The sequence below is a fragment of the Branchiostoma belcheri genome, unplaced genomic scaffold, assembly GCF_001625305.1.
Source record: "Branchiostoma belcheri isolate BF01 breed outbred unplaced genomic scaffold, Haploidv18h27 scaffold115, whole genome shotgun sequence".
Taxonomy (NCBI): domain Eukaryota; kingdom Metazoa; phylum Chordata; class Leptocardii; order Amphioxiformes; family Branchiostomatidae; genus Branchiostoma; species Branchiostoma belcheri.
In genome coordinates, this window is record NW_017802547.1 from 136,876 (window position 1) to 162,488 (window position 25,613).

Here is a 25,613-nt window from a genome sequence, read left to right on the forward strand (position 1 = left end):
TGAAGGCTGATTAATTATGCAGCAACAGCAGCAGCCCTGATATGACCCTGGGGACATGACCGACCTGGTCGTGGGGGGGGGGGGCAAGGCAGAGTTTTTCTGAAGATAGTCAAGTCATGCAAAGTTTCTTGCACAGCGATTGTAACAATCAGGTACAATGTATGCAGATATAAAGGTAGAAATAACAACTATGTTAAACTTTACCTGAGTAAGGCCCTGAGAGGCATTTCTATCACCGGTTCCGCGAGAAAGTTGGTCTGAAATGTTTACAGTTACGCAATGTCGTCTACAGCTTCCGGTTATGCTGCATTCTGGGTAAGGGATTGTACATTAATTCTTTAAAATCAAAGATTCATCCTTTGTTATAGACATTATTTCGGCAGATTTGCTTGTTTTACACAATCTTGATGAAATTAATAATTTGTTTTATATTTTGTATATGAAGCTTGGATATTTTGTTTTATCTAAATCACTGCGATCCTCACAGTATCTATAATGAAATTTCCCTATCTTTATTATGCAACTTTTAACCTTTGACTCCATGAACTCTACTGATGACCGGTCGGATGTTGCGTTTTGCCAGACATTTAGTCGAAAAACAGCTTACATGCGCAATGTCAAGATCACTAGCAGCTCCAGCTTGCCTTCCTGTCCAAGTTAACCATTTCTGTGTTGGCCCAGCCCCAGAAACGGGACACAAAGCATCCAAGGGAAAGTTTTTCGGAAGGGGGAGGGGCGCTATAGCTATGGCGAATCTGGAAAAGCTGAATTTTGACAACTTGGTTCTGCGTTCGCTGCCGATCGACACTTCTGATGAGAACGTACCACGGCAGGTACCGGGGGCCTGCTTCTCCAGGGTGAGAACAAACTGCTTATTATGTAATAAATAACGCTTCTAAAATTCTCTTGTATTTTGCGTTGTGTCCTACCATAAGCGTTCGTCATGCGTCATTGGGCGGAAAATATTTGGTCATGTGCTTCCAACATCTTTATTACGTTGTGTTGCATATCTAATATCCTCTGTATTTCTTTTATTTTTTTGGATTCATAATTTTGTTGATTTATCTTCTCATTATGTGCGTTACCACTTTGTGTTGTACTAACATGTGAGAACAATAAAAGAAACATTAAGAGACAAAGACAATACCTCTAAAAGATAGTCTGAAACATTCATTTCAATGAGATTAGCATTTATTTTCCCTTTTTTCACTTCTCAACTTTAACATGTCTTTACCCAACCTCATTCATCCAAGGGGTTTGAAAATTGAAAATGTTTGAAACAAACAGTAGAAACAGGAAAGCCCCTGACTCCCGGAACACTGGGAATCAATCCAGCGCCGAACCCAGGCAGCTAACTCGCGACACCAGCGTGCATGCTAACGGCTACTCCAAAAGGTCCAGACCCATTGGAATGGATCAGTTAGTGGCGCTTGACTGTTACATGTTCTTCTTTGCTTAGGTGAGCCCAACCCCGGTGAGTAACCCACAGACGGTTGCCTTCTCAGCCCAGGCTCTGCAGCTGCTAGACCTGCCTGTATCAGAGCTGAGGAGGCCAGAGTTTGCCCAGTATTTCTCTGGGAACAAACTGCTACCAGGGTCCGAAACAGCAGCACACTGCTACTGTGGGCATCAGTTTGGGCACTTCTCTGGGCAACTGGGAGATGGAGCAGCCATGTAAGTGAAGAGAGATCCTTCCTTCCTTCCTTCCTTCCTTTCACACTCAATCACAGTCATTCATGCACTCCTACATTCATTGCTTTGTTAATCTAGCCATCCCTCTACTCAGAGGTACTAAGTGAAGTAGTGAGCAAGCATCCAAGGGAAAATATCTAACTCAGTACTCCAGGCCTTTTGTGCTATCTATACTTTAGTCTTTTACATGCATGTTGTACTGTACCAAAGTACAGCAGTACAAAATTGATGATGTACAGCTGTATCTACTTGGGTGAAGTAGTGAATAATATGTGAGTTGGCATAATCAAAATAGAGGTATACATTGTATATTCCAGACCCAAAGTACTGATACACCAGTACCGATATAATGATGTACATGTACCACTGTGATATACATGTAGGTACCTGGGTGAAGTAGTGAACAAGTCAGGAGAGAGATGGGAGATCCAGCTGAAGGGTGCAGGGCTGACACCATACTCCAGAACAGCAGACGGCAGGAAGGTCCTACGCTCCAGTATCAGGGAGTTCCTCTGCAGTGAGGTAGGGTTGGTCATTCTGAAACAGGGTTGAACTGATTTCCAGCACAAGACTGGCGATGAAAACATCATGCTGTTTGGTTTATTGTTTGCATGGCACTGCCATGATTTCATGATTTTGAGGAAGCCTTGCTAGACAAATACAACTTGCACTCCTCCCTGAATGTATAGTGAACGAGCCCCGGGGGCACAGAAAAGTAGGGCCATCTTGGGCAGACAGGTTTTCCCAAGGGTTTCCAGGAATGTGTGTCAGCAAGAAATGGCAGGAGAAGGAGGAGATCTAGATAGAAGAAGAACACGACGAAAAACAAAAACGAATTCATACCTAACCTTTGCAAAGTGTGACGTGTAGTTATCAATAATCATACGTGTAGATTGTTAACAATGTACAATGTTTACTACTAACGTCATACTAGGTAGGCAGAACACACTGACATTGGTAAAGTGCCATGTAAATGTATAACACTACTTTAATATGTTTTCTCTCTTTCAGGCTATGCATCACTTAGGAATACCAACAACAAGAGGTCAGCCATTCAAGCATTTTCACAGAAAACTGTAACTTAGTGTAAGCTGAAAATACATTTTCAATTCAACATAAATATCTTTTACAAACGACAAATGAAAAGGCAATGTAGAGCTGATGACTGATTTGTTTTTATCCAGCCGGCTGCTGTGTAACCTCAGACAGTAAGGTTCTGAGAGATGTGTACTACAACGGGAATGCCTCCTATGAAAAGTGTACCACTGTGCTTAGGATTGCACAAACGTTCCTCAGGTAGGTAAAGTTAGCATAGTAGTGATGATATTGCAACTACCACCATTGAACAATGTCGACGTCTCAAAACAATAAGAAGAACTGACAGTATCAAGTTTTCTATATACTAGAAGCACTGGACCAAGCACAGGTTTACATTATTACTGTGCACTCACCTGAGGGTTCTGTGTGGGTTGATGGAAAAAGCGGTCCAGTCCTGACCTGTAAAGGTGTGTGTGTGTGTGGAAAAGGTACTGGACCAATCACAGGTTTACAGTGCAATCACTAGAGGGTTCTGTGTGGGTTTATGGAAAAAGCAGTCCAGTCCTGACTGGAAAGTTGTAGAATTGCAAGCAGTCTGGTACTGCACTGATGTGTGCCCATTATACCACAACATAAAGAATGCTTCTTGTGTTTATGCTTGCATTTATACTGAAAATTAGCCATGCTTTACACTGTATCGTTAGAGTTGAAATATGTCAAGGTTCCATGTTGCAGAGAGACAAATCATCAAGATATGACATATATGAAACACATCATTTTATAAACTATCTTTCTCTTTTTCAGATTTGGATCATTTGAAATCTTCAAGCCCACTGATGAAATAACAGGAAGGAAGGGACCCAGTGTTGGGAGAAATGATATCCTCATCACCATGTTAGACTATGCTATCAAGACATTCTTCCCAGAGGTAAGGAGAGAAATTCTCATAACCTGTTTATAACCAGAATTATTATGTAATTCATGATTCAATAGCAGTTTTGATTTTTTTAAGAAATACCAATTCAATGCTTCACAGGAATGATTTCTGGAAATTATTTTGTTGTTATTATTAATATTATTGGGTGGGCTGGCTACTCTCTACTTGTAGAAAGGGCTGAAATGTGAGGAGCTTACAGTTGTTGGGTCTTAATCGCAAGGGTCTGGAGCAGCTGCCATTTGGCGCTAACCCAGGTGAGGTCAACACTACCCCAGGTGTGGTTATAGGACTGTAAGGTTTGAACCACTCACACTGGGAAGGTCCCCTACTCTTTTCGATATTGTCCTACCTGCTGAAGCTAGGTACTCATTTTTACCTGAGTGAAGTGTAGAAAGTCATATAAAGTGCCTTTCCAAAGGGCACAAGATCGGTGACATGGCAGGATTCAAACCCAGGACCTTTGGGTTCTGAGTTGAACACTCTGCCACTACGCCATACAAACCCACTTTGCCAACTTTTCTTTTCATTATCAAACTCCCATTCAATGCTAGATTCAGGCGGCCCATGCTGACAACAGTGAGGAGAGATACCTGGCCTTCTATAGGGAGGTTGTCCACAGGACGGCACGGCTGGTGGCAGAATGGCAGTGTGTGGGCTTCTGTCACGGGTAAGATAAGCCTGTTGTAAACTGTACCTATGGGGAGGCTTGGGGAGATACAGGGTGGCTTGGCTAGGTAATAGTTTATAAGCAGATACAGTTTGTCGTTGATCCTGTCAAAAGTGCAAACATTTGTACTACTAAGTAATGACAGGGTTATCCTTGAAAGCACCATATGGGAATTTTGGGAACACTTTTACTGACAAGCACTATACTATAGTATGGGGGTTTTGTGGCCTACATGGGTTTTTTCAAAACACCTAAGACTAAGAAGCACTACATGGGGGCTTTGTAAATACTTGCATTACTGTATGGGGGTTTCAAGAACATTTTACTGAAAAAGACGTATGGAGTTTTGAGAATATTTTACTGAAAAGCATTGCATAGGTATAGGGGACTGTATTGGGGTATTGAAACACTTGATATTGAATAGCACTACATGGAAAAGGTTGATATAGAACATATTATTTTGGAACAAGGAGAGACCTGGACTGAAATATCATATTTGCTCCTGAGCAAATGTCTGCCTTTCTGGTCTGGATATTGCAATCTTTGACTATCTGTATCAACAGCAAAATATTGCTGTTAGGAGTTTGACGAAGAAAAACTTTTGCTTCAGAGTTCTGAACACAGACAACATGAGTATCCTGGGCCTGACCATCGACTACGGACCCTTTGGCTTCTTGGACAGATATGATGCTGACAACATCTGTAACGGCTCGGGTAAGTACAACTGATCATGAAGGGTTATCTTAGCAAGAATGGAATGACTATGATGGGGTGAAGTTAGACCATTGCCTCACGCCATGGACTATTGCCTCACATCCATCCATCCATCCATCCATTTACTGTTGCCCCCTCCCTCCCCTGTAGATGATGGTGCGAGGTACTCCTACAGAAGCCAGCCTGAGATCTGTAAGTGGAACTGTGAGAAGTTTGGAGAGGCCATCTCCGAGGCCCTGCCAACCGTCTTAACCAAACCCATCCTGGAGGAGTTTGACCAGACGTTCTCAGAACACTACCTCAGCAAGATGAGGAAGAAACTAGGACTGGTCAGGAAGGAACTACCAGAGGACAAGTCAGTAATTTCTTCTACTTTTGGTCAGAGAGAATTTTTTTGCCTTATGCATATATCTCTTACTTAACATTGCATTCCTTTATAATTGTTTTCTTTTTGTGCAGGGAGCTTTTTGAAGCACTTCTTCAGACCATGACAGAAACTGGTGAGTTCTGGCTTAAGTTATACTTCATGAAATGCATTATTCCTGGTTAAAACTAATTATAGTTCACGGAAAAATAATCTTTTGGGAGCTCACACAAGAAGCTTGATGAAAGTGAGTAAAAGATTTTTGTGATGTACACATGTAGGTGCTGACTTCACCAACACTCTGAGGGGCCTCAGTAAGCTGTCCCTGCCAGGATGTCAGGACTTTGACAGGTACAATGTAGTTCTGTGCAAGAAGGAATAACTACAAAGAAAACTGTTTTAATTGTACATTTTAATAAGCTCAAACTAAATACTTTCAACTGGATTGTGTGCACATTAAGGAAGGAGCAATTTCAACCATGGGAATGAGTGATAAACGGTGTGTGAATGAGAAAATGATCATAATGAATGAAAGAGTGTACCATCAGAAATTGTCCCTACATCACTCTCCCCCCATCATACAGTTCTCTGGAGAGGACCAGGTCTTTCCTGCTGTCTCAGTGCTGTTCTGTACAGGAACTCATCAAGGCCTGTAAACCCAGGATGGACCCAAGGTACTTTCTTGTTACCTAGCAACCCATGAATCCTGTTACCTAGCACCATGACTCCTGTTACCTAGCAACCATGAATCCTGTTACCTAGCAACCATGAGTCTTGTTACCTAGCAACCATGAATCCTGTTACCTAGCAACTATGAATCCTGTTACCTAGCAATCATGAATCCTGTTACCTAGCAACTGTGAATCCTGTTACCTAGCAACTGTGAACCCTGTTACTTAGCAACTGTGAACCCTGTTACTTTAATTGTGAACTCTGTACCTAGCAACCATGAATCCTGTTACTAAGCAACCGTGAAGTCTGTTAACAATGCAACTCTGGTTTCTTTCACTTAGCAATGTTTTAAACTGTATTCCCTGTTGCTAGGCAACTGCAGATGCTGATGCTGTTGCTAAGCACCAACCCATCCCTGCTGATGCAGCTGGGTGGACAGGGGAAGATCATGAGGGAGTTTGAGAGGATGGAGAAGTTAGAGGAAATAAAGGTAAGGAGGGAAAACAATATATTCCACAGAAATATATTAACAAGCATCAGATTAGATCAGATCAGAAGGATATCTACTTTTGGTCATTATTATGTTTTAATAAGTGTAATAATAAGTGTAAAATGACTTTCCCAAGGACACAACAGTGAGGACTGTCAGGGATTTGAACCCAGAACCTTCTGTGTCAACAACCCTAACCACAGGACCACCTTGTCAGCATCATTGTTATCATTAGGGCATGCAGTTTGCCGTACTTTACAGTGGTGACGAATACCTCAACTTAAGCTCAAGAAATCCACAACTACAAAACCCAGAATTCCATTTACTTGTTTCTCTGGCCAGTAACTAGCCCACAAACTTTGCTGTATTTACATAAACTAAGTTTGGCTTCAGTAGTTCAGACGTCTCCTGGTCTATCTTAACAGCTTTGATCAGCGTAACTCTAGCGTTTGTTTCCTGTGGTTGACAGGACCTGACTCAGGAGCAGAAGTCTGCTGCTGATGTACAGAAGTGGACAGAATGGCTGGAGAAATACACAGCCAGGCTGAAACTGGAGGCTCAGGAGGGGGAGGTAGAACAGGTAGGGAACAGTAGTAAAACTGTTCTGTATGATCCATGGTGTAGAACAGGTAGGGAACAGTAGTAAAACTGTTCTGTATGATCTGTGGTGTAGAACAGGTAGGGAACAGTAGTAGAACTGTTCTGTATGATCTGCTGATGTACAGAAGTGGACAGAATGGCTGGAGAAATACACAGTCAGGCTGAAACTGGAGGCACAGGAGGGGGGATGTAGAACAGGTAGGGTACAGTTACTGTAGTAGAACTGTTCTGTATGATCTGCTGATGTACAGAAGTGGACAGAATGGCTGGAGAAATACACAGCCAGGCTGAAACAGGAGGCACAGGAGGGGGAGGTAGAACAGGTAGGGTACAGTAGTAAAACTGTTCTGTATGATCCATGGTGTAGAACAGGTAGGGTACAGTAGTAGAACTGTTCTGTATGATCTGCTGATGTACAGAAGTGGACAGAATGGCTGGAGAAATACACAACCAGGCTGAAACAGGAGGCACAGGAAGGGGAGGTAGAACAGGTAGGGTACAGTAGTAAAACTGTTCTGTATGATCCATGGTGTAGAACAGGTAGGGTACAGTAGTAGAACTGTTCTGTATGATCTATGGTGTAGAACAGGTAGGGTACAGTAGTAAAACTGTTCTGTATGATCCATGGTGTAGAACAGGTAGGGTACAGTAGTAGAACTGTTCTGTATGATCTGCTGATGTACAGAAGTGGACAGAATGGCTGGAGAAATACACAGCCAGGCTGAAACTGGAGGCTCAGGAAGGGGAGGTAGAACAGGTAGGGTACAGTAGTAAAACTGTTCTGTATGATCCATGGTGTAGAACAGGTAGGGTACAGTAGTAGAACTGTTCTGTATGATCTGCTGATGTACAGAAGTGGACAGAATGGCTGGAGAAATACACAACCAGGCTGAAACAGGAGGCTCAGGAAGGGGAGGTAGAACAGGTAGGGTACAGTAGTAGAACTGACATGGAATACTAAGTACATTGTAGGTAGGGTACCAACCATGTAACACTTACAGATAGAAGGGAAAATAAAAGTCCTTTGCTGTAGAAAAGCTGCCCACAAAGAAATAAAGACACTAAGTGCTCATTCCTTGACAAAGAGTTGTACAGTCAAAAATTTGGGTAAAACGTCCAATCCCTTGTGTTGGAAATTACAGTTTAAACTGCTTCATAGTGACTGTGGTGCCTTTCTTCATCTTTATCTTCATAATGATAATAAAAAAAAACTTGCTCAACAATCGTACAAGTACGGTATGGTACCTATTGCTACATAACAAACATACTGTGAGACATATTTAACTTGCAAATACTATCAGTATGTAGCATGGGATGATAACCCCAACCATAGACAACACACCTAACCTTTGACCCTGTGTTTCTCTGTATGTCCTCACAGCTGAACAAGGAAAGAGTCATAACCATGAACTCCAATAACCCCAAGTTCATCCTCAGGAACTACATTGCTCAGAATGCCATCACTGCTGCCGAGGATGGTGACTTCTCTGAGGTACATGCTTCAGCATGTTATTCTATTTCACTCCATACCATAGATACGGATGAAATATATTCAAAATTTCCCCTCCTTCTCCTATTTCGTGAAACGGGTTCAATTTCTTAATTTCTTGGCCAAATGACCCAAAAGTTCACATGACTTCCAGGCATTTGGTTTTTTCCTTTTTTTTGTACAGGCTTTTAAATTTGTTTTATTTGCGGTTTTGGGCCATTTTCAGGCAAAAGTACGTTTTGGATTTTGGACCTGGTTAGGGAGGTAAAAGGCAGTGGAAGGAGATGAATAGGCATTGTCTTCCAGTACCGTGCCCTAGACCCAGTTTACGATTTATTAACAATCCACTCCCCCTACAGCCTGAGAAAGGCTATGGGTCTACATTTAAGTTTATCTGTTTTATCTTGAGTTTAGATTAAGAGTAAGTGTTGATGTGTTAGAGGGAAAGGACTGTAACAGATGCAGTACCGTTATCCAGGTACAGAGGGTGCTGCGACTCCTGGAGCAGCCCTTCAGTGAGGACGTTGACCTCGGGGAGCTGGCCGTTGCCCCTGGCGACGGAGGCAGTGCCAGTTCAACCACCGACGACGATGCAGGCAGGTTTAATTAATTACCACCAATCTTTTAAGTGGTAGATTCTGCTGTTTTAGCATCAAAGAAAATAACTCTCACTCACACTCACTATCTGGGTTATTGTCTGTTGTTCCCCATCATCCTAGGGTTAGACATGCTTGCACACTAGTGCTGAGGCTTGATGGTAGCCCATTTGCCTCTGTCCTATGGGTTGATGTTCTACAGGTTAAGGTGGAGGAAGTCTTCCCTAATGTTGTCCATCCACCTCTTCCTTTATTTGGCCTTCCGCATCCATTGTGATGATCTTTCTGGGCCACTTCTCACTGTCTCATCTTTGGGTGGCCATATCTTAATTGACTAAATCTTACCATGTGCTGGATGCTATGGACTCCAGCCTGAGTCTTAAATGTCCAGTTGACTGAGGAAAAATCATATCTCAAAATCATGTGGCTCAAAAATTAGAATGTACTTTTCAATGGAAAGTCATTCATGGCCATGGCAGTTTCTTGTGTAGCTGTTTTTCCTTATTCAATGTAGGTAAGATTGAATGGCATGTGGGTGGGTTTGCACATCTACTTTTGATATTTGAGCTACAATATCATCAAGCTGCTTCTACTGTATTTTTCAGTTGGACATTTTACAATGACAACCTTCTCTTTCAGTTGGACAATTGTCAATAAACATTTGTGTTGCCACAGGTGCTTCAGCATCAGTCCTGTCTGAGACAGCAGCTGGCCAAGGGACAGCAAAAAGCTGCACAGGGACAGCATATGACAGCAGGCCTCCTGATTGGGCAGTTGATCTGTGTGTCACATGATCATCGTAAAGGCCTCATTCTTGACATACCCTCAAGGTCAAGGGTCAATCTGTAAATCCTTGCACATTGCAGTGTTTAGTGCACATTTTGCTGGTCATAAGACTGATAAATTATCAATAATTAAAAAGAATCTATTCATAGACCAGCAATGACCCTTGACCTGTATGAGGTCAGAGTGAGGCCCTGTTTAAGGGTGGGTCAAAAGGTCAGTGTGTGGCAGCAAGGGAGTGGCAGATGTATACAGATTTTGACATTTTCTCTGTGATTTTAAGTTTTCACTGTGACTTAGTGTCTTCCATTGCGTACTACTATATAATTGTTTCAACTGTGAACTCAAACATTACAACAAACTCGATTTTCACTGTGCCACAAAACATGAGTGCTGCAAAGTAAAATTAATGTAACAAACAGGAGCAAGTAGAAACAGGAAAACAGTTATTAAGCCAAGGGCATAGGCAAAGGCAAGGAAGGAGAATGGAGTTTGTGTTATTTGATGCTTTCTAAGATGGACAACTAAATGAGACTCATGTGTAAGTTAAACAACATGAAATTCTCAGCATGACGAGAACTGATACAGACGTAAGTCATACAGATTGAGGTATTTTATAATTGTGTTACAATGTAGTTGTAGCCAGTCACTCTCATTCCCAAACTGCTGCACACAGTATGAAGGCTCGGTTTTAAACCAGTTATGGTCGACTGAGCTGGAAAGACTTGACTCCCACCCACAATGCATCTGAAACTAAAGCCTTGTCAATATATGTGAGTGTGGTGGTTTTTTAGCAACTGCTACTGGTGATATGCAAATTAACATGTAATTATGTAAGACAGACTTGCCCAATAAGAATTACATTAATTGGATGCAAAGTCTTAGTGAGTGAGTTTTGTTGTTGTAAATTTATTTCTGTACATTCAGTTGTTAACTTCAAGCAAGAAGGTTATGTTTTTGTGACCGCGCGCATGTGTGTGTGCCAGTCTGTGCATGTCTGTTTGTGCATGTCTGTGTGTGTGCGTGTGTGTGTGCGTGCGTGTGTGTGTGTGTGGGTGCGCGCGCGCGTGTGTGGACCTCAGGACGCTGCCTATCCGGCTGCTGACAAACATGTTCTTCATCATGATTTTCCTGATTGACGTGCACACATCGGCTTTGTCACCTCTGGCATACGCAGTAGCATTCAGGTGAGTAATTTACATGCATCTGGCATTTTTTCCATGAAGATGAAGCCGAATAGATTAGCGACTGGTTTCAATCCGGCTTCTGTCTTGTCAAGCCATTAATAAGTATGATAATGAGGTATGATAATGATGTAAAATTTCCACCATTTCTAAAATTGTGTCATTTTTTTTAATGCTCCAACATATATAGGTGTGTTCATGCAGAGCACTTCACACTAGGGTTGCAGATGGTATTCGTCAGACTGATAGGTATGTATATTGACTTCGAAAAATCTGATTTTCAAGCCCTAAAAACTGCATTGAGCACCTTGTCTAGTATACCCCTGTGATGTTATATGTAAGAAGTTACAATAGACATGAGGACAAGTTTGTTTTGTGCACTTCAGTCTCTACCACACTCACTGGGTTGTGCAAAAATACGAGAAACATTAAGTAAGCTAAAAAAAAAAGCTAAATGATTTGCCTGAGGTCTGTTAGTAGCACTAACTGATTGTGAATGTTACCCCATACACTCCACAGAATACATCAACAGTCATGAGATCAGACCAGACGGACGTTTTACCCCGCTCTAGAGAAAACTGGCACGTGTCGAACTTCGTACTGACCCGGTACCCCCTCTCCTGTAAGTACTGTGTTACCCACGCCACTCTTACATGTAGGTCATCAGGACAAAGCGGCTCAATGTAGTTCATATTGTCACCTTGTAGACACTCGTGTGTCTGCCAAGATGCGTTCTCGAGAAATCTTGAGGGAACGATGTTTGGTACTACGTCATTGATTTTACTCCTAGCTTTCCAACCTGCGTCCATCAACAGTGCTACTCTCGTAGTACCGGTGATGACTGGAGATACAGCTTTGAGCACTCTCTCTGCTAACATCTCGGTGTCTTGATTCTTGAAGAGTTGCTCCTTGTACGCTATCTCCTCGCGGACATCTCTGAACTGAGCAAGCTTGTCTGCCAGAACCTGAAGACCGAAGTACTGTGCTTCCGTGTACACCTCCCTGGCGAGGTTAGGTGGTGGTAGCTTGCCGTGTCGCAGAAACTCCAGAATGTGTGCGAATGCACCTCCATCCCTGCAAAAATATGTATGCAATATATTTGATATTATCAACAGTTTCTTTGCTATAATTGCTATTCATAGAGAATAAATAAGATTAATGTTAGCTATTGCCTTTAAATCCTTTATGGGCACATCTTCAGACATACATTTTTAGTTATCCCATAGAATTTTCTATATCATTTTTAGTACACATGTATTATATTACCATCTTACTCATACCTTTCGTTACAACGAATGCCAGTGCGTTCTGTGTTTCGACCAAGGTTTTACAAGTTAACAGAAAAGTGAATACTAATACGCGCGTTGTGTTTCATTTACAAATCGTGTATATGTCATGTACGTCATACTAGAATGCCACTGGAATAGAATTGCAACTGGATAGATTTGAAAGTTGTCCTCTACATCTCACTAGTAAATGAAGTAGTGGTTGCTACTTGAAACGTCTGACAGTTTTCAAAACCTATCCAGTTGCTTGAGTAACGGTTTCCTTGTGTATCTCATTACCTGGATGTCTAACCTTCATTGAGGTACTGGTAAACTAATGTACAAATGAAATGTACTATTTCCAACCTATCGATGAAGTAACAGCCATCTTTATCCTTCTCCACCTGGTGACGACCACTGAACATGGCGGCTAACATGGAGTCTTCGTGCCTCAGTAATGTAGACAGGAACGTGGAGAAACGGCGACCTCCAACGTTAAGTGGGACCACCTTTGGGAACTGGCAGGGAACAGTCAAATGTTACGTGAGAAGAGGTGTAAGAAAGGCAAGTTTGTTGTTGTCTATGGTGCATGTGGGCACAAAAAGAATACCATAGCATCATGCATTAAAAAAAACAGTAATATTACATACCACTTTCTATGCTTAGAAGTCAGCATTTGGGAAAGAGCAGATGAGTCCCACACGTAATTAACTCCGCCTCTGTGGCGTCGGCAAAAAATGCCTTCTCAGAAATTGGTGTTACTAATGCTTAGGTCACATTTCCAAACCGGGGCCCGGTCGGGTAGTCATTTGGAACGAAAAATATGGTATAAAACGCAACAAAGCACAGAGAGGTTGAAAAATATCAACAATGGAACTACATTGTATTTACGTATATTCTTTATGAAAATTGTTGATTTTTCGTTAATCGAAACAGCCCGGCCGGGCCCCGGCTTGGAAATGTGACCCCAGCATTACAGGTGCTATATGCCCGGAGGGCCTTGGGAAGTCAGTAGACTTAAAACTGACATTTGTGACGTGTGTGCCGAGAATAGTTAAGAACGTACCTGGTTTTCCATAATGACCCGTATGCTCGACTGCCCTGTGGTATCTGCGCACTTCCAATAGAACTCAAAAATGAGACCACATCTTCACTGAAGATTCATCTGCAAAAACAAAACATTTGTCATGCCAGGGGCTAAATTACACTGACACACACGCACAGAAAGACAATGTTGTTGTAATGAACGTTATTGTAACGTCGGTAAATACAGTCATCATGTTGCATAAATAAGCTGTTTTGTGTATAACTAGAATTACGGTGTCATTATGTGGGAAAATGGAAATTGCTCGTGCTCATCACCGATCAATGGGATTATGGAGAGTTACCATTGTTGCAACGATACCGTACCTCAATGAGCAGCAAGTACAATTAAATTTAAACTGTTTCTGATTTTGCCCTGGCTCGGAAGCTAAAATAGGTTTCGTATCCATGCTAGAAATTAGTAGAATAATTTATAATTTGGCCGTCCGAAAGCAGTCCAACCTGCTAGTGTCTACCGTACTGTCCGGTGTGTGAGTTACCGGTAACTGTACTTATTCACGAGCCTGGGACTATACCGCCCGCCCAGGTCGATTAGCGTAAGCCGTGACTGAATATTCACGATCGGCGTTGGTATAGAATAGTCAGAAAGGCCGACTGGAAAATTTTAAAATAGACTGTCAGAATAAGGCCCATGCTTTAGTAGTTTTGGAGCCGGTAAAACGTCCCCAAACCAGCCTGCAGAGAATTCCTACTGGTTTATAAAGCTATATTGGTCATATCGTGGTATAGGATGGAAAGGCATGATTGCGTCATGTAAACAAAAGGGGTCATGTAAATACACGGGGCCATGTCACACTAGGGGTCATGTCAACACTGGAAACAGTATCGGGATGGTTCAGTGCTGATACGGTACGGTTCAAATTACCGTACGGTTCAAATTACCGCCATTTTCTCCATATATCACTGCAGATGAGGCCATTCACCGATCCTAGTAACATATAGCCCCAGGGAATAGTCGAAGTAATTGTGACATCTTGTCCCTTACATACTGTACTACTAGTAAACGAATTAATATCTTTACTTTAGAACTCAATGTTTTGGTTAATACAAGAATCCAACGGGTATAGAATTTTCTTCTTACACAACCAGTAAGGTTCCTTACTGGTTGTGTAAGAAGAAAATTCTATACCCTAAGTATCTTCCAACCTGATGAAATTATTTACGGAAGAATCCAACGTCTGCAAAATTGTGTCAGTGGAAAAAAAAACACACACACCTCGCCCCATTTGTTTTTCTTGTAGGAATAGCATGTGTTATGATTTGCTGAGCGCAGTGACCCTACCCAGGTCTTGTTCAATACAAACGAAACAGGATCATATATGTTTCCTTATTCCTTGTCACACAAGAAACCAAGAACTATGATACCATAAAATCAAACCTGCACTCCGTAACAGCTACATGTACATGTACATACCCCAGCAGCAGTTGCCGCGCGTGGCGTAGTCTCAGGCCCGGTCTTGTTATCTGGTGGCCCGTTATATACTTACAGGGACTATTGTCATCAACGAGGTTAAAGGTTAACCTTCTTGCTATGATAAAAATGACACGATCGGGATAGTCTAGTAGCCGCCGTTTTGGTGGGCGTCTCGCAGCATGGTGCATGTAGCCTAGATCGCAGGGCTGTTTGCATATACATTTTTTTTTGCCACGGTGCCCCGGCCCATCATCATAAAAATAACGATATTATAGAGAATTCCGTCTACCCTGACAAAACGTAGCGGACTCGTCGCTTGTCGACACACCCATAGTACTTACTGATCGATTCTGATGAAAACATCACCTCTAGGCCTCAAAATGGGGCCCAGTCCGTTGGCGGGATCTTGTATTGTTGCATTGATGGGCTTGGGTACTAGAAATCTTATCAAAAGGCAAGCTTAAATGCTCAGGCTGTTTACAGAGGATCTTCTGTCAATCCTGCAACAAAAAGAGCCACGCCTCTACGTGACCCCAGCTGGATGGACTAATCCAAAGGATTGTCAAAATAGGGGGATCGGAATTTTGAAAGCAATAGTACCAGTCAGTCCATTTTTTAGTTAAAACGATTTGTACTAGTATGGGTAAATATTTACTAGTAGTAGTATCTATGTAAAAGACGAAAATTTCCCATTAATTTTGTAACTTATGATACAATCGACAATATATACATATATGCCTGGTTATATTGCTGGAAATATTAAAGGGATATTGTTAATAGATGTCGCTTTTGCGTAATAATTTTTGGTACGTTTGCCGATGAATGCGCCAGCTCAGAACAGTCGTAAATAGTTATCAGTAGATCATAGAATGTGACCATGTAAATGCAGTTTGGTAAATTGTCGCTATTAGCGTTTTTCCACCAAGCAACGAATTTTGGGCATTGTATATTCTCCGGATTCTCATGTACACAGGGAGGGGATCTTCACCCAAAACATTACAGTTCATTACTAGCACATTCAACTTGTGCCTCACAATCTGTGCCTACAAATTCTCAGAGGAATGTGGCAGAAAAAATCATGAAACTTTTTTTAAGGAAAACTATAATATTCATCTATTTACCAACCTAATGAAGCGTAGCGGACTTATTAAGTTTTCTGTTTTGGAAAGCGGGTATTCGATGGTACAGCTAAAAGAAACATTTTTGCAACAGCCCTTATACATTCTGCAAGCACGTGTATAAAATGTCTACATCTGTTTTTCTCCCAACACCATGTCCCCAGTGCCCTGACTTGGGTATGGCGTCATTGTGGTAAACTGAAGTTGACCCTGGCCCAAAGGAAGCGGGCTATAGTTTAAGGTTGTCCCAAAGAGGAACTAGCAACAACGACCTCTACACACAGTCAACGACCTGCCTTTGCCTTATAATTTCTGTTGTACATGAGCATGGAATCCAAGTGGTGAGTGCCGTATATCTTATCCACCTCATTCTTGAAAATTCGCTAGCGCTGCTCGATATGCTCTGCATGCACTTTTTCGTAAGGCGTAATCAGGCCTTTTTAGCCTCCGTAATCCGTGGGCAGCCCAAAAATCAACTTAATTCGTAATAACATATTAGCCGCAAAGCGTTAAGTCGTAATCAGCTCTGAGACTTAAACGTGATTCGTAATCGGCGGCGAAAATTTGTAAGCATAATCATATATAGAGGTTTTGGTCGGTGGGTATTTACTTCTCATTTTCTGGCCTTTCTCACGACTCTATATGTTCCCCTAGGCTTTTTCCAGCATATGTTATATTGAGATACCGCGCTTTTCCTTACTCGGCTGCGTCCCTTGAACAGTAAACTTTCGGGTCACGAAAGGTTCAAGGCTAGAATCTGGTTCATAGCCAGGCAAGAACCGCGGGTGCTATACTTCAATCGACATTGCGTTTCAAAAACATCTGCAATGTTGTGGCTTCACCCACGTGCATCTGCCACAAATATCACGTCAGGTAAATCGTCTCGTCAGTAACAAAGATTTGTTACTCCTTCAAAGTTTTTTTTTTCATTTTCATATACCATCCTAAAATATATAGATAATATATAGTTAATGGACAAGTTGATGTAGCACCGGCCTTTGATCAAAGATAAAGATATTCATAAATATTAAATGATAATTGAACAGCGTTGTTCCAACTTAGTATGTACTATAAACAAGTGACTATAGTATTGACTTTGAAATGGTCTGGTTTTCAAGCTCTAGAAACTGTATTGGGCACCTTAAATTGAATGGTTTAGCGCCTACTGCAAGTTCAATGAACAGCGTAAACGGGACACAGGCTGCATTGATCGTGATTTAATACAGCCCCCAACCGTTCTTGATCTCAAAGGAAGATTTCGAAGTACTGGACCATGCCTCTGTTTCGTTCCTAGTAAACGACATCCAGATGTTGCAAACTTCCGGCAGTAAATGATGCCAGTTACATAATAACAACGCGCTCTTAAAACACGCACCGTTACCGACTGTACAAACATCAGAGCCGCACGGTTTATACCCGGGCTAGTGAACCACATCAAGCGGCAGCCAAAACAAATAAAGACCATAACTAAGTTGAACCTGAGCCTTACGCCTAAAGGAACGTCAACTTGAACTTGACTCTAAAAACTCGAAGGTAAGGTAAATCTGATGACTTCAGACTGAGGACAATGATTCACCCTTTTACAATATTAAAGCTGGTGGTGCAATGCGGATTAGCTACGGTTTCCTGTTTAAGCACCGAGTCTTCTTGATACGTGTGTTGGGTTCTTTTAGATACAGAGGTTTGATGCCATAAGCTCCATAACACACGGGGCCGCTGTATCTAGGATTAAGTAACGTAATTGTATGTTAACATTCATTGAGGAAAAATGCTGTTGATTGTGACGAAACGGTTACTGGTAGGGTCCTGCACTGATTTTTAGGGTACCACCCAGAAAATAAAGGAAACTTTGAAACTTTAGGAATAATCTTGGGGCTTGTTTCTACACTGTTTTAAATGCCCGATGCATCAAATACCGATACAAATGTGCTAATGTAGGGCAGTCTGATACAGATTGCCCTACTCAGAATATTCCAATTTTGCTGCCCTGAAATTGCATTGGATGCCATGGGAAGGGGGTGGGGGGTAGGTGTGATAGAACCACCAAGTTAGTGACTTTTCTTTGAATATGTTTGGCAACAATTCCATATAAGTGAGTGCAGCTAGCTGTAACTAATGGAACATCCCTGGATTCAGTCATGCCGAGGAAGCAAATTAAAAGAGAGCTGTTCCCAAAACTTGACGTCATAAGCTAGTCTCCGGGTTAAGGTTACGTGACCGAGGCCAATTCAATTTCTGACTAAATTGGAACAGTTGGAGGGTCTTGGAGCAACAGTCAGCGAAAACGTCAAGGTCTGTCTATTTCGCTACGAATCAATGCCACAGAGAACACATGGGCATGGTTAGGTGCATGTGGACCGTGACGCCGTTATATGAGGCTGATGCGTGACACATAAAAGCCTTAGACTTAATGGTTTTAACTTCATATACCTAGCATACCTAAATGGTACGAATCATATCTCGTCAATTATGATGTATTAAATTCCTGAATATATAATCATTTCGTAACGACAACGAAAACATAATTTCTGATTTCCATTTGCCTGATTTGTTGTCATTTTCTCTAAAAACTGCAATTACCTCTGCTTTATATTATTATACATGTAGTTTCGTTTTTTACAGATCATACTTATAATACATCTGTCGTTTTGTCGTTTAAACAAATGGTCATTATTCACAAGACCAAGATATATTGAATTTTGACTTTAGCCGCAATGATGCTTCATGACTCTGCTGCCACAGTGACTTTGACATTTGAAACTGTTAAATGAAACAGAAGTAATAACCTTTCAATTACTTTGTGATTCACTGACAGATATCATAAGACAATGGCAAAGGAGACCAACGACCAATGACCAATGAATTGTTTAATAGCTGGAATTTTACGAAAATTTAAAGCTTGTGATGCTGCGATCATGTGCTGTAACCTAGGAATCACAAGCTTCGATCACGTTCTATGACGTCTCAATCACGTGCTATGTCGTAGTGATCACGTGGCGAGTCTCAGCACCACCCAGGCGCCCACACGTTGCCGTAGTTGGACGGGTCCGCGGCCGGGTCGTCAGCAAGATCCGGGAACGGGACTTCGTACGGGGTGAGCTCGTTCAGCCGGCGGCGCATGGCCCTCTGTACGGCGGCGTACTCAGCCACGCCGTACAGGTTCGACTTCTCCAAGGGATCCTCTGAGAGAGAAAGCAACAAATTGTGATTTTAATAAATATAACGCTTTCTGGTAGGGTAGGGTAGGGTAGGGTAGGGTAGGGTAGGGTAGGGTAGGGTAGGGTAGGGTAGGGTAGGGTAGGGTAGGGTAGGGTTAGGGTAGGGTAGGGTAGGGTAGGGTAGGGTAGGGTAGGGGAGGCTAGGGTAGGGTAGGGTAGGGTAGGGTAGGGTTCTTCGGCCAGGTAGGACCTTAGGTTCCAGTTTAGGTCGCTCGTCTCTTTCATATAGTTTGCTGCTTTCAGGGTGTAGTCGAATTTGCCAGCTACTCTTTGCCGCATGGGACGTAACATGGCACGTAACAAGTCTACATTTTATACCTCCCCTTCTCACAATGACAAAAACCCAGCATCATCCATTATACATTGCAACCCTTTATCCTTTTATGAGGCATTGTGTGATGCAGTGCAGTATTAATATAATCATAAATACGCTATAAAGTATGGTTGTGATTTCAATGAATATTAAAAGATAGGTCAGTCAAAGTATAATAGTAACGCACCTCTAATGTTGAAGAGAAAAGGTCCCGACTCATTGCCTATCTCGGTGAGGATGCCCATTTGCTGCATCTCGGCAGGAGCATACCAGTCATCTGGACGAATATTAATAGGTACATTATGATGACAGCGTACAACAAAGGTAGATATTCCTAATTACAATGGCAAAAAGGGACAATTCTAAGTAAATGTTACGCTTCAATTCATACCTTTTGGAGCTCGGTTGCCTGTTACGAGTTTGTAGTCTCCAACTCTTTTGAAAGAAGGGGAAATTATTTGTTACGACTTGCGACAAGATCGGAAAGCAAGACATCGAGTACGCTGCCACTGTTGAAGTACAGTGCATTCTTAGCATTGCCTTTTTCTCCCACGTTTCTTTTATGTGAAAATACCCAAAATTCCCTTCTGTGTTTATTGAAGCCCTCCGACGCTTCCCCCGTTAGTACCACATACCTGATAGCAAAGCGGTGTTCCCCACTATCAATGTCGTAAACAAACTCAGTTCTTGGCGAGTCAGAACCGGTAGAAATACTCCGCCACATGTTCTTTCCATCCAGCCCTGGGTCTGCAAAAAAACAAGTTAGATTGGTAAAACATATCTGTTGATGTTCTTAGGTTTGTAATTCTGACCTAGCCTCCTTTGCAGGCGAGACGGTCATATATATGTGCGTGCGATCAGGAAAGTTGGACAATCAGAAAATAGTGCAAATAAAAAAAAGAATGCAAATCAGTGCCACCCTTCCCACAACGAAAAGCTGCACGTACTAACATTTCTTCACGTATACATTTGAACTTACCCTCAGTTCCACCTGCCACAGACACGAGAGTAGGGAGGATGTCCACAAAGTGCATCATACTGAAACAAAACATCAAAATCGTCCTCATTTGGCCATAGTGACGGAACAGACAAACACGCATGCGCCGCAAACGCGTTGCCATGGTAATGTGTTGTTTGTCCCTTGCGCACAAGAGTTCCGTTAAAAGATCAAGGTTTATTGTGCAATAATTGCTTTGGATACAATGTATGGCAAATAATCCTTAATAACTATAAACTATTTCTACTAGCGTACTGATTAGCCTCCTTCAAAACTATTACACGGTTTCCTTTATATAGCATGATGTATATAACGTTACTGACCTATATAAACAGATACAGAGTGGGGGCATGACAGCAGCATGTTAAAAATTTTTAAAAATGAAAGGTTACCCGTGATAGGTGTATCCAGTTCTGTCCAGCATGTTGCCGTGTATGAAGGCGGGCACACGGGTCGCTCCCTCCCAGAACGTGCCTTTAGCTCCCCGCAGAGGCCAGTTACTTTGCCCATCAGAGTATTCTCCACCATTCTGGAAAAAGAGAAATCATTTTTGAGTGCCTAAATGTCATCGACGTATTTTAAAATGTTCATTTTTGTTTAGTTTTGGTTTTGTTTTGTATACTAAATGCTTATCTTTTGAGATTTTTTCAAAGTTGAAAAATGAAAATTTCTGTTACTTACGTCCGACATAAAAATGGTGAGGGTGTTGTCCCACAATCCTTTGCCCTTCAGTGTGTCCGTGACCCGCTTGATGGCGTCGTCTAAGGCTGTCGCCATACCTAGAGTATCATGGGAAGGTTTATATCTTAATATTAGTAATCGGTAATATCGAGAACAGCGTGACTACGTTTGGAGAAAGCTAAGACAACTAATCAGACGGGGGAATTACCTTTTAAAACCTTCATATATATCATAGGTAAAAAGGTAAGACAGGTAAAAGGCTCAAAGCCATAGAGGTGGGGAGGGGGGCATGTGGTGTACATAATATTGTAGAAGAGCGGATGCGATATCATTCTTGTACAAGAGTTTAACATAACTGTGGTTTACCTAAAATCGACTTCCTGTCGTCGTCCTGGACAGTCGAGAAGGTCTGTAGGTAGCTGGAAGGAACCTGTGTTGGGAAAACACGGCGTACGTTATATTGCCCAGCGCACGGTTTCTCACTTCTGAACACACTTTCTTGATCGCGCGCTTTCTCAATTGTGAACATACTTAGTCATTCAAACAGGTGGCCCAAACGGCTGCCACGTCACGTAGCATTTTAGCCAATGAAAATCAAGTTTCTTAGATTGAGACCAATCTAATTATCTGTTCTACAGCGTTCATACATGACACAGTACTGGCCCCATTCCGAATCGACTGAGCCGAATTGATTCGCTTTGATCCGGCTTCGAGCCGGATCGAAGCCGGATCAAAGCGAATCGATTCGGCTCGATTTGGACAATTGTATCCTAGTGGGCATGGGGACAGTATTTTCGTATCACAAAGCGGTTCTGTACAGTTGTACAAACCTGGTGAGGCGTATGAACGGATTGGAAGGGTAGGTACAAGAAGAGCGGGGTGTTCGGGTCGTGCTGGTTTATGATGTCTTCTGCACGTGAAGCGAACAACTCCTGCAATAAGGTGGAACACAACAGATTATCAAGCAATAAACAAACCACTAATTTAATGAATTACCAATAAGTACAGAATTTTTGTCATTTCTTTCCTGCACCTACCGTGGAATAGACGCCATTCTGGTCGCTGACCGAAGTTTTGCCGTCCCAAAGGTCCAGGGCCCTGGCTGCAAAGAAATAGAAAACAAATAAAAGTTGATTTTTTCACTGAAAAATAAACCTCGGTATGTATTACTTCGCAAAAAATATTTAAACAGAGTTATGACATTAAAAACAAAGACAAGATTCTACATGCACACTTGTATCTATATTTATTGTAACAATTGTAACAATCGTGAACTTGATACCGTGTTTTCAGTACCTGACTTGTGTGTATAGTAGTCCTGGGATCCGTGATGGTAGCCATAGAAGGAGTCGAACCCGCGTTCTGTAGGCGTGTACTCCCATTTGCAGGATCCAAGATGCCATCTAAAGCATATATCACCATTAACAGATTTAGACCTGACTTGTGCACACATGAGCACAACCAAAAAAACATGACGCACGCACAGTGAAAAGGTGTAAGGAAGCCGTATAGCACTACCGATCAACGATAAAGTAACTAAAGAAATACATCATACTTAGTCTTCAACCTTTTATCAAATGATTGCAGATCAATGAATAATAGACATGGGGCCTTAATTTGAATATCATGGTGAAAACGTATAACGCATATATGAACATGGCGGCACACACAGTACTAACGTCATGTGAAAACGTTATGTACTAGTACAGACATTCGAACTATGGACAACCTTACGTATGAAAAGGAGAGACTTACTTCCCGACCATGTGTGTTGCGTACCCCAGTTTCTTCAGTTTCTGTGGCAGGAGTTCTTCGTCCAAGGGGAGTCCATGGGGCTTCCTCGAGTTCATAACACGCTGTGTAATTTGTGAAATTGAAAGTATGTTTTTGGTTATCAAAACATTAAATGTGAGTTAAGATGATGTAAAGAAGAAACGTTTAAACATTCTCAAATTAAAGATTTTTAGAGGGCCAATCTCCTCGACTACTAATGGTATATGAGCATCAAATTTACATAGGATGATGTACTAGTAAAATCAAAACTTTTTGCACAATAGTTGTAGCAGGTAGAATGCATGGCAAGTACTAAGTACAGGTGTACAATGGTTAAATAATAATAATAATATATAACTTATCATATTTTACCTGCATTCCCAGACGGTAAGGAAACTTCCCAGTCAACAGGGCAGTCCTCGATCTGCAGAGTGAAACACAGAATATCTTATTTATAAATGCCTTATCATGATCAATGTGATCTTGTCCTGATTATGAAAAGCATACATGGGGTGTAGTAAGTACTAGTAGGGTGTAGTACTAGCTATAGTCACCGTGCCGTTTGTTTTAGAATTATATTTTACATGTGTACTTACGGTGAGCACGTTGGTTGGCTGTAAGTTTGGTTGAAAATGACGCCATTGGTCGCCAAAGTCTGCAGAGTCGGCGTCATCACATGCGGGTTGTTCCAGCTGACGTCACTCCATCCTGTGTATATAGTTATCAGAAAAATTGTGACGTCACGCAGGTTGGCCCATATGCAACATACATAGGGAATGAAAAAAAGCCGACTTATATTTATCTATGAAGAACTATAGCTTGGAACTATAACTTGGAAAGAAGTTACACTGAACACTCATTGCATTTCCGGATTGTTCCTGAAATTAGGAAGCTTGTATGGAACGTTTGGTAATCCATTTTACAGACGTTGAAGGTGCTGAATATTTGCTTAGAAGAAGTCCCCTACGGTATTATCCATTACAACCGCTGAAACCCATACTTCAAATACCCTAGGTACAGAACAGTTTAATAAGTCACTAATCTACGGGCCAGCTGTCCTCCTGTGTCTTTTCCCACATCTTGAAGCCAAAAACAGAAGCCACCACGGCCAGAAATAGCTAGCGTGCCAAGTTTGCCGTTTTAAACATGACATCATGTCTTTATTTGCTCGAACTTGTTTGAAAGAAGATAGTAAGGTCAGAAGAGTCAGTAATTGTGTTTAAATAGCGTGCTCGGTTCGTAAAAAAAATCGTCAATATGACACATGTGACACGTAGTTCAAGTACTAGTATATGTAGCAGACATAGTGTACAATACCTATACAATAAAGTACCTGTACTTAGTACCTACCCAAGTCGTCGGCTACGATCAGTAGAATATGAGGCTTGGTGCTGGCTTGAGCCGTTCCCTGACCAAACAGACACCCCAAAATCGAGATAAAAAGAAGCACAGCCATCTTCTTCACTTTCTACTGAGGTACTAACTAGTTGTTCCGGTCCTGGGGTTTGCGTGTTACACAACAATCCTTGGTTAGGTAGATAAGCTTAAACAAATGTTCACTCACACGACATGACTACGTCCTGTGCAGGGCATGGCAACTTGGAAGCTGTACGGAATTGTCCGTTAAAAGGGGCAACATCCGAACTGTGGTGAATCTCAAGGACACAAGGCACTAACGTACCGCAGATTTTAAACCAGAAAATTGTTATTATTGTAATAATCATGTAGCTTGTTGTTGTTGTTATTTATCTTGTGATTTATCCAAACACATCATGTACATTACGTAACAAATACTTTTCAGAATTTAAAAAAAAACTTGCATTTCTATTAATACTGTCTTGTGAAGGTTATTTTCATTTGTGTCTCATGCATATGTGCATTTTTTTTATTTTTTTTTATTCCAACATGTAATTACCAGACGTGGTGACGACACACGCAAGTTTTTTCAACTTATATTAATGCCGACACTAACACAGGGGACAAATACATGACAGGACAATACTCATTTACACCTGCGCTAAGTGAGGAAAGTCGTGTAAAGTGCGCCTTTCCCAAGGGCACAAGATCGGTGGCATGTCAGGACTCGAACCCGGGACTCTTAGTTCCGAGTCGCGCACTCTGCCACTACGCCACACGACCCCACGCATGTGCATTTAACAGAGACAGAAAAAAAGAAAGAGGTAGAGAGAGGGGAAATAGCACGGTTCAACCGCCTGAAGCATCCGATTGCACAACATCCACATGTACAACATCTGGGTCGTGTTGCCATTGGCAAGTGAAGCACTCTGGGGTCTAAGCTACTGTGGCTCCAAGGCTTACGTAAAGAGTTCATTACCCTCCTTACGTCTCGGCAGACGATTTCTAAAGAGTTTAGCTTTCAAAATAATGAGGGATGCCCTGAACATCACAAGCTCTGGGGCTTACACACTTCCAACACAAGCACTAGATCTGTCACCACAGGCGTGCCGCAGAGACTTTTTTTATTTAGAATAATAGAACCTCGC

General features: G+C 41.9%; 3 protein-coding genes across 4 annotated transcripts; 1 reads left to right on the forward strand and 2 right to left on the reverse strand.

Annotated features, from left to right (window-relative positions):
* The first annotated feature begins 561 nt into the window (after positions 1–561).
* Positions 562–10,920, forward strand: LOC109462360 (selenoprotein O-like). The gene is made up of 17 exons (XM_019758902.1): positions 562–857; positions 1,460–1,674; positions 2,076–2,214; positions 2,704–2,737; positions 2,877–2,988; positions 3,535–3,658; positions 4,219–4,334; positions 4,945–5,048; positions 5,199–5,403; positions 5,508–5,548; positions 5,694–5,763; positions 5,997–6,086; positions 6,457–6,574; positions 7,044–7,154; positions 8,556–8,666; positions 9,142–9,259; positions 9,935–10,920. The coding sequence occupies exons 1-17, from the start codon at positions 567–569 to the stop codon at positions 10,051–10,053; spliced, it is 2,118 nt and encodes a 705-aa protein (XP_019614461.1). The 5' UTR covers positions 562–566; the 3' UTR covers positions 10,054–10,920.
* Positions 10,921–11,376: 456 nt separating this feature from the next.
* LOC109462361 (BTB/POZ domain-containing protein KCTD6-like) lies at positions 11,377–15,545 on the reverse strand. 2 transcript variants are annotated; one of them, XM_019758903.1, is made up of 4 exons: positions 15,351–15,545; positions 13,558–13,656; positions 12,858–13,009; positions 11,377–12,300 (listed from the first exon to the last, which is right to left on the reverse strand). In XM_019758903.1, the coding sequence occupies exons 2-4, from the start codon at positions 13,567–13,569 to the stop codon at positions 11,709–11,711; spliced, it is 756 nt and encodes a 251-aa protein (XP_019614462.1). In that variant the 5' UTR covers positions 13,570–13,656; positions 15,351–15,545; the 3' UTR covers positions 11,377–11,708. The 2 variants fall into 2 exon arrangements, with proteins under 2 accessions (XP_019614462.1, XP_019614463.1); XM_019758904.1 differs by lacking the exon at positions 15,351–15,545 and adding an exon at positions 15,010–15,060.
* A 3,555-nt stretch (positions 15,546–19,100) lies between these two features.
* Positions 19,101–24,693, reverse strand: LOC109462314 (arylsulfatase B-like). The gene is made up of 15 exons (XM_019758844.1): positions 24,460–24,693; positions 23,706–23,817; positions 23,482–23,533; positions 23,092–23,192; positions 22,633–22,739; positions 22,374–22,438; positions 22,167–22,268; positions 21,703–21,766; positions 21,337–21,434; positions 21,048–21,184; positions 20,638–20,696; positions 20,294–20,405; positions 20,050–20,093; positions 19,846–19,935; positions 19,101–19,309 (listed from the first exon to the last, which is right to left on the reverse strand). Exons 1-15 carry the CDS (start codon positions 24,563–24,565, stop codon positions 19,131–19,133), a joined length of 1,428 nt encoding a protein of 475 aa, XP_019614403.1. The 5' UTR covers positions 24,566–24,693; the 3' UTR covers positions 19,101–19,130.
* Positions 24,694–25,613: the final 920 nt, after the last annotated feature.

Bases quoted from the DNA above. Each gene is read 5' to 3' on its own strand.
- LOC109462360 (XM_019758902.1), top strand. From the start codon at position 567: ATGTTGCGTTTTGCCAGACATTTAGTCGAAAAACAGCTTACATGCGCA. The intron at 3,659-4,218 runs GTAAGGAGAGAA...ATTCAATGCTAG, and splicing joins TCAAGACATTCTTCCCAGAG to ATTCAGGCGGCCCATGCTGA. The intron at 7,155-8,555 runs GTAGGGAACAGT...ATGTCCTCACAG, and splicing joins AGGAGGGGGAGGTAGAACAG to CTGAACAAGGAAAGAGTCAT.
- LOC109462361 (XM_019758903.1), bottom strand. The intron at 12,301-12,857 runs GTTGGAAATAGT...ATATTTTTGCAG, and splicing joins GGCTGTTACTTCATCGATAG to GGATGGAGGTGCATTCGCAC.
- LOC109462314 (XM_019758844.1), bottom strand. From the start codon at position 24,565: ATGGCTGTGCTTCTTTTTATCTCGATTTTGGGGTGTCTGTTTGGTCAG. The intron at 21,767-22,166 runs GTTTGTACAACT...TTCCCAACACAG, and splicing joins CCGTTCATACGCCTCACCAG to GTTCCTTCCAGCTACCTACA. The intron at 19,936-20,049 runs GTATGAATTGAA...ATATTCGTCCAG, and splicing joins AGGCAACCGAGCTCCAAAAG to ATGACTGGTATGCTCCTGCC.